At 48.5% G+C, this 8,448-nt stretch overlaps 1 protein-coding gene across 1 annotated transcript in view; it reads left to right on the forward strand.

Annotated features, from left to right (window-relative positions):
* The window catches only part of LOC124567959 (proline-rich receptor-like protein kinase PERK10), a 104,195-nt gene extending 96,493 nt beyond the window's left edge, over positions 1–7,702 (forward strand). The window contains exon 3 of the mRNA XM_047131048.1: positions 7,403–7,702. Coding sequence (XP_046987004.1) covers positions 7,403–7,702 — 300 coding nt within the window. The remainder of the gene's footprint in view (positions 1–7,402) is intronic.
* Positions 7,703–8,448: the final 746 nt, after the last annotated feature.

Raw genomic sequence — 8,448 nt, forward strand, 5'->3', positions numbered from 1 at the left:
GCAAGCTTGAAGCCCACAGTGTCTTCGAGGTATGTTGACCACACGTTTGCAGTGTGGCACCATGGTGAACACCAGTTAAAAGGATTCTTAGAGCATCTGAACTCCATCCACAGACAGATTCAGTTCACGATGGAAATCGAAAATGTTGGATGAATTCCATTTTTGGATGTTTTAAATCGATGGCCTTTCTGCCATACGTGGGAAGCTTATCGTCAGAAATAGGACTGATCCTCAGTTCGCATGAAGTGAAAGTGATATTTCGCCCTCCACCAAAGACAGCTGCACTCCCGGGTTCCGTTAAAGATGATTTGGTGCTTTGGAAGCCTGGGGTATACAAGATCCCCTGTGAGTGCGGCCGTTCATACATCGGACAGACGACACGTACTATCCAGGAGACACGCACAGAACACCGTAGGTACATCCGGATCTTACAACCCAATAAATCTGGGGTGGCCGAGCACTGGATTGACACTGGGCACTGTATAGTGTACGGTAACGTCGAAATTTTAGCCTCGACTTCATCCTTCTGGGACTCAGTAGTGAAGGAAGCAATTGAAATTCGCTTGGCGACGAATTTAATTGATAGGGATAGCGGCTTCAGCTTATACAAATCTTGGAATCCTGCAATTTCTGTTGTAAAATCACAAAGATGTCGCGACGGTGCAGCTCGCAGTGATAAATCGATATCACCGTGTAGATCGACAGCGCAGCCATAGATCAATTTCTATGCATATGCCACACGTCTTTGCCGCCGATTAAAGTCTCTGGCACCTTGTGTATCCGTGACCGCATGTGCAGTGGTGCGGTTCACGGCTTTAAAAGAACGGAGTAATTGCTGGAGCGTCAGTCACCTCGGCTCACTCTGAAGATGGCTGGACGGTATTCAGCCGAAATATTAGATGAAGAAGTCAAATATATGTGGCAGCACGCCCGAAATGTTATGGATGAGTATCTGCGCGGCGAAAATATGAAGATGGACATTTTAATAGAAGTTTGGTGTTTCTAAATTGAATAGTTTGGGAGTTATCAGCGTGTTAACTTTCTGGTCATAGTAACAATCCCGTGTATCATGTTTCGTGCTCTATACGAAATACTTTGTTGAGCATTTCTTTCGAAGAAGACCACTGAAACGACCGAATGTTTAATTCGCGAATAGTTGTGGGTCGGTACCTGGTAGAACGTGAAAATTAGTCGGGTCGGCTGCTTTTCGAGTGAAACTATGCTGTACAGACAGTGAACTTTGAATGATAGAGCACTAGCATATTAAATACAGACTTGGTAGCCATTTCATGTGTTTCCATATGAATAAAAAGCAGATTCAATCTAATTTTAAATGATTTCTGCAAGTAGACTGCATCCTCGGAACGCCACATTTTTTAAAATAAACTTTCGGGGACTGACTTTCAACTCGAATTACGCGGCCTCTGTGTGGTAGGTATTAGATAGTGGTTTCATCAACGCTGCTTTACACTGTCTAGCACGTATCTGCCACTACAGAGTGAAGGGACGTTGGAGAGAAGCATAGCGAGGTAGGTAGACTTTCGATAAGTGAAAGAGAGAATGCAGACAACCAACCCCGCCACGCCAAAAACTGAGGCGATATTCTATAGGTACGCAGCTTGGTTAGGAGACTCTGAGACCACTTCCTTTTCACGTTCGTCAGACATCAGCAAAAACACCCTGTGAGTGCGTCAACGTCACTATAGTCAAATTTTGGGGTTGGGAGTGGACCCTTATTCTATGACAGAGCACATTGTTGTTTAGCTGAACGCAATTTATTTCATTTCTGGATGGTTTTCAAATAAGCACATGGGATTACATAGATTGTGGCATGACACTTTAAGTCAGTTGTCAAGATCACGTATTACATCCTGATAACCGGAAATAACACTGAACACAACAATATCAAATTTCAATAGAAAGTTCTCTACAAGATTTTTCTTGCTTCTAGACAGTGAAGTTAACCAGTATTACGAAAAATCATCCGATTCCATTTCTAATTTCAGTGCTATTTAGGATGAAAATCAAGTCTACGGAGGATGGTTTGTTTTTTCTGACAAGATGAGCATAAGATTACTCAAGATTGCTCGAGTTCACAATGGATGCAAGCTGGTGAACCAACAAGTTTACGCTTGTGCCAGCGGCATTTACCTTTAGCTGTGACGTGCTGTCGGCTGCATAGCTGCTCTCGCCTTCTGAAAATTCTACAAAAAGCTAATCAAAATGTTTACTGATTTTATCAACTGAAAGTGTTCTACGTTTCTCATTAGGCGAGAAATCATGCACTCATCCATAGTCAGGAAAATATGGAGATATAAGCGTGCATAGATGGAGCTGCGTGTATGCTTCAATGCCCTCTCAGTGCTTGCAAGAACAATTAACTACGTGGCTGTTTCGTTTCCCCGCTATCGGAGCTCAACGACTCTTCAGCTAATTTCTAGCTGAATGTCAGTCAAAGTGAACGCAGTGTTCACACAAAAATTCTTCTTTTGGCATCGTACAGAGCGTGATGCACCCTGTTGTACGCTTTACGCTGGTTCAGAGGAGAGTCCACGAAGTTTTAGGTATTGTCTCTTTCGTAGCAAACTGTCCCCCAACTCTGTTATTTTGTGCTACACGTCACGGCTTTTTCAGACCAATGGAAGCGTTCCTTTAATCTTGTAGAAAATCTACAATCAATCACAAAGAGCCTACCTTTAAGTTGCGTCTAAATATCACCCCTTTATCTCCTTCCAAATTTATTTTAGCCAATTGGACATTTTGTACCCACTCTTGACGTCTAAAAGATACACGTGTACATCACGAGCGTACCACAGGCATTTCATGTGATCAACTGCATCTCTGGTCTGTTTCTATCCATCTGGAAATTCCTCAACGCAATTTTCTAAAGAATTACTCCATCGCAAGCAATGCGGCGCTGCTACCTGCTCCCCTCAATGTATCGCCCGGTGCATTCATTGTCCCTCCCGCCAAGGGTCAAAAACCACAGTTAGAAGCCTTTCGTTGGATGCAGGCTGTGACGACTCAACTCATGTCTGCACCCAAATTAAAACGTTTCTTCCGACACCTTTCTTCACCTTTTGCTCATTGACATACAGGATTTGGATTTAGTGTGTTAATACAGTCGAATCGAGTGTCATCCCTTTGCATTACGTACTGTACATTTTCATGGGCTAATTTGCTCACTATCACCGACGTGTGTCAGGAGGCATGTCTATATACTTGTTCTCTGGTACCATATGCCACGGGTTTCGAATCCATGCCAGATGGCATCGACCTCGATTACCACTATAGGTCTCTCCAGCCATAGCACTGTAAGCTGGGGCTGCGCATGCACTCCTGATGCACGTATAATGTGAGTTCCCCATGGTGGACCACATAGCTCAGCAGCCAATAGCGATGTACTCTATCATGTATTTAAGCGCCTGCCTCTCACTCAGCAGGCAGTCTGATATTCACATTAGTCTATCGACATCTTGCCCACAGACAGCGTGTTTACATTACTTTGTTTCCGTGCACGAGTGGACGTTGTGGATTCGTGAGGTTTCGCTTGTGACCCCGTTGCTATTTGCGTGTTGTTGTTCATTAGCTTTTGCTCGTTCGTGCGTCGTTCAAATGGTTCAAATGGCTCTGAGCACTATGGGACTCAACCGCTGAGGTCATTAGTCCCCTAGAACTTAGAACTAGTTAAACCTAACTAACCTAAGGACATCACAAACATCCATGCCCGAGGCAGGATTCGAACCTACGACCGTAGCGGTCTTGCGGTTACAGACTGCAGCGCCTTTAACCGCACGGCCACTTCGGCCGGCTCGTGCGTCGTTGTTCATGTCCATCCTTCCTCACTCGTTTTGTTTGTTCGTGGGCCACCACCAATCGGTCCCACTGCGCTATCTTTCCCGGCAACCCCACGACTGTTCGGTCACGGTTACAACATTTTTGGCGATGAGGTACACAGTGCTAGTTGTTAGCATGGAGGCGAAGTGGGTCTGTCTTCTTTAGCAACAACAGCAGCTCATGCAGCAGCAGCAGCTCCAGTTAGACATCTGACAACAGTCATTGCGGTTGCTAACAGACAAAGTCGATGCCTGGGACGCATTACCACAGCAGTTTCTGAGTTCTCGCGTGTCTGATTCCTTCCCACATCCGCCGTTGTTCCCACCATTTAATGACGCTAAAGAAGACTGGGAAACATATTTACATCGGCTGAAACAACATTTCACGGATTTTTAAGTCACAGATGACTCCTTGCCGCAGTCGTTCTTTTTGTCTTGGCCTCTCCAGACATGTTCTTTCTTCTCTGCAAGTTGGCACCGTTGTCTGATCCTGTGGCTCTCTCTTTCCAGGAGATATGCCTTTTGCTGGCGAACTATTATTCCCACGCTACCATGTGGTCGCCTCTTGGCTGGAATTCCACCAGTACCATAAGCAGCCTGGTCAATCATATTGTTCCTGGGTCACGGATTTGCAGGTTCTCAGCTGTCGATGCTATTTTACGTGCACCAATCACCAATGTAAAGCTTCGTATGTGAACTCCCTGATCTGAGATGTGGTGGTTCAGCTGGCTCCCAATCCTGAGGTCCACACTCTGGCGTTGAAACTCGATAACCCCTCCTTGGAAGAGATTCTCCGCATTGCAAACTCTTTTGAAATTGCTCAGGGGTCTAATGAGCATCTTATGGCGCGGCCACAAGAGGCGGTGATCGATGCGTCTCGGCAGGTTCCACCCTCGCAACATCGACGTGACCCTACCGACAGAGGCCAGCACCGTTGGGACTCCTCTTTGTCCGAAGTCTCAATGGCACTCGTGCCTCCGGTCGAGCCTCGTCGCCAGGCGCATGGCCAACTTCCATCTTGCCCATAGTGCTTTACCGCACATTTTTGAGCTGGTTGTCCTCACAGCTGGAAAACCTGCATGCTGTGTAACAAGGAGGGCCACATCCAATCGGTTTGTCATAATCGCTCGACTCGCTCCTGTCCTGCCCCTCCTGGGCCTCAAGATACCGTCCATGGTCTGCAGTCGGTAGTTCCACAGAATGACCCACCAACGTGGAAGCTTTTCCTCACGTTCCACCTTTTCACTGAGGATGTCAGTTTTCAAGTCGACACTGGGACCACCGTCTCCCTGATTAACATGGCGACGTATACCTGCCTGGTCTCTCCTGAGTTGTCACCTCCCTCTCGGTGTTTGGTCGCCTATGGAGATGATTCCATTCCCCTTCGTGGTCAGTTCGTTGTCCAGGTGATGTAGAAATATGTCCCTGGCTCCTTAGCCTATTTGTCATCAACCATCTGTCGGCTTCGAATCTTTTTGGCCTGGACGTGTTGCAGCTGTTTGGCTTTTCAGTTTCCGATGAAGTTAAGATCGTTTCCACAGTTGTTCTTTTTCAAGACTTGGCCGATCTGTGCTCCACTTTTGCGTCGCTGTTTGGAATGGATCTGGGATGTGTTTCCGATTTTCAGGGGCACATCAAACTTCGACCAGATGCACAGCCTCACTTTTTCTGGGCCTGACCCCTTCCAGTGGCCTTACAGCTGGCAGTCTAGCAGGAACTTTATCAGATCTAGGCCGCTGGCGATCTGTAGCCTGTGACATACAGTGCCTGGGCGACACCATTGGTGGTCATATGAAAACCCAATGGGTCACTTCGCCTGTATGGGGACTTTGGCATTACTGTCACTACTCTGTCCCTTGTAGACGCTTACCCGACAGAAAGACCCTCTCGCCAAGCTTACTGGGGGAGAGTACTTTGCCAAGATCGACCTGTCTGAGGCATACCACCAGTTAACCTTGGATGTCGATTCCCAGAACATCTTGGTTATCAATACGCCTTTCGGATTGTACAAGTACAAGCACTTTCCATTTGGTGTCCCTTCAGCGCCGACTATTTACCAGCGGTTGCTGGAGCAGCCTAAGCAGCCTATCCCTGCCTGCATGAATTACCTGGATGAGATCTTGGTCACCGGGTGTTCCCGTCTTGAACATTAGCAAAACCCCAGCAACTTATTTCACGCTGTCGGCTGGACAAGTGTTTGTTTTTCTGCAGGAAGTAGAATACTTACGCCATAGGCTTAGCAAAGATGACGTTCGCCCTTCAGCTTGTAATGTCGCAGCCATTGAGGCCCTTCCTCGTCCCAAGGAGTTATCTGAAATCTAGGTCTTTTTGGGCAAGGTTACATATTACTTAAGGTTCTTACCCCAGGATGCCTCCATTGCTCAACCCCTCAATCACTCGGGTCACAAAGGTCTGCCTTTTGATTGGACTTCTGCCTATATGACCAGGTTTTTCTACATTCAAAGGCGATGTTGAAGTCCGGCCCTTGCCTTACTCCCTTATCTCCAGACCGCGCCTTGGTTGTGGCAGCTGATGCGACAGCATACAGCATTGGGGCTGACCTTGCACATGGGAATGCCAATGGCTCTGAACAGACCATCGCTTATGCATCTAAGACCTTGACTCCAGCACAATGGAACTACTCTCAGATTGAAAAGGAGGCGATGGAGATCATGTTCGCCGTACAAAAATTTCTCCGTGGACGATGATGTCCTTCTGTTGGGCACAAAGTCAAATGCCTATCTGGTGGTCATCCCTCCAGATTTATGGCATCAAGTGCTCAGTTTGTTACACCGTGGACACTGTGACATGTCCCACATGAAAGTTTTGTGTCGCTGGTATCTGTATTGCCCTGGCATCAATGGCAATATTGACTGCCTGTTTTGCGGGTGCACTGTGTGTGTGCATCACAAGGCAAGGCCCCCCAGTCGTTCACACCCTAGCCTGTGCATCACCGGCCCTCGGATCGCATCCATCTAGATTTCGCTGGCTCGTTTTTGGGGGCCATTTGGTTATTTATCGTTGATGCTTATTCCAAATACTCATATGTCGTCCACAAGGTGTCCACCACCACTGAGGCCACACTCATGGCCCTGATCCAGGTTCTCAACATAGAGGGCCTGCCTCACACATTGGTCTGTGAAAATGACCCCCTATTCTCATCATCCACCTTCCACGACTTCTGTCATGCCAATGGTATCAAACATATCCGTTGCCTGCCTTTCCACCCTCCCTCGAATTACGCGGCTGAGAGGCTTGTCAGCACATTTAAACAACAGTTGACGAAGGCGATCGACACATCTCCAAACACGTCGGCCCTCAACCTGTTTTTGAGCACCTATCGCACCACCCCAATTGACGGCCGCAGTCCAGCAGAGCTTCTCCATGGGCGACAGCCACAGACCCTGCTCCATTTGCTGATGCCGTCCCCCTCCCGCCCCAACTCTTGGCCCTCTCGGCATTAAACCCCCAGCGCGGTCGAGTGGGCCCACGTGTATGGGAGTAAGGCGGGTTGGACCCCCACCACGGTTGACGCGGCCCATGGGCGGCGTGTGACGTCGGTGCAGACGTCGGAAAGGTTGGAGCATCGCCATCATAGCCAGCTCCGCCCACGTTCCCACACGGGACTCCCACCACCGCCTCCTTCTCTGCTACCTCCTTCGGGTACAGACGTGGTCCTCGAGTCGCCGCCACTGCCCTCAGTTGCTGCCTCCCCGCAGGCCTGCCACCGGCCCTCCCCGCCCCCAGGAGGATCGGCGGCTCCCTCCGCCAACCTGGCCTCTGGGTTGGCCATCATGGGCACCTTGGACGTCCCTTCCTCCCTGCCACTGACGCTTGACGAGCCTGAGTCTTCTCCCATCTACTGACCACTTCGGCACTGTCTGTGGCGTTTCCGCCCCTACACGCAAGTTTCAAGGGGAGGGATCTGGTACTGTGTGCCGTGTGTTTAGAATCTGCGCCAGACAGCATGGACCTTGATTACCACTTGAGGTATCTCCAGCCATCACGCAATAAGAATAAGCCGGGGCTGCGCGTGCGCTCCTGTCCCACGTATGATGTGGGGGAGCCATGGTGGAGCACGTGACCCCAGCGTGCCTCTGGCTCAGCAGGCAGTCTATCGACATCGCGCCTACAACCAGCGTGTTTACATTAATTTGTTTCTGTGTGCGAGTGGATGTTGTGGATTCGTGAGGTTTCGATTGTGATCCCGTTGCTATTTGCGTGTTGTTGTTCACTAGGTCTTACTCGGTCGTCCTTCGTTGTTCGTGTCCGTCCATCCCCGTTCGTTTTGTTTGTTCGCGGGCCGCTCCTGTTTGGTCCCACCCCGCTTTCGTTCACGGCAACCCCGTGACCGGAACGGTCACAGTTAGAACAGTTATAATGTATAAAATCTCATGTAAGATGAGAAATTGTCTTTCATTCAGGCTGCCACCTTACAAGACGCTTGTGAGGAATGGCTTTGGCATTCTTCTGGAAATCTAAAAATATGGAATCAATTCGATATTCCCTGTCAATAGCACTCAGTACTTCAAGAGTATAAAGAGCTAGTTGTGTTTCACAAGAATTATATTTTCTGAATCCGTTTTGACTATGTGTCAATATATCGCTTTCT

The sequence above is a fragment of the Schistocerca americana genome, chromosome 1 (genome assembly GCF_021461395.2).
Source record: "Schistocerca americana isolate TAMUIC-IGC-003095 chromosome 1, iqSchAmer2.1, whole genome shotgun sequence".
Classification (NCBI taxonomy): Eukaryota; Metazoa; Arthropoda; class Insecta; order Orthoptera; family Acrididae; genus Schistocerca; species Schistocerca americana.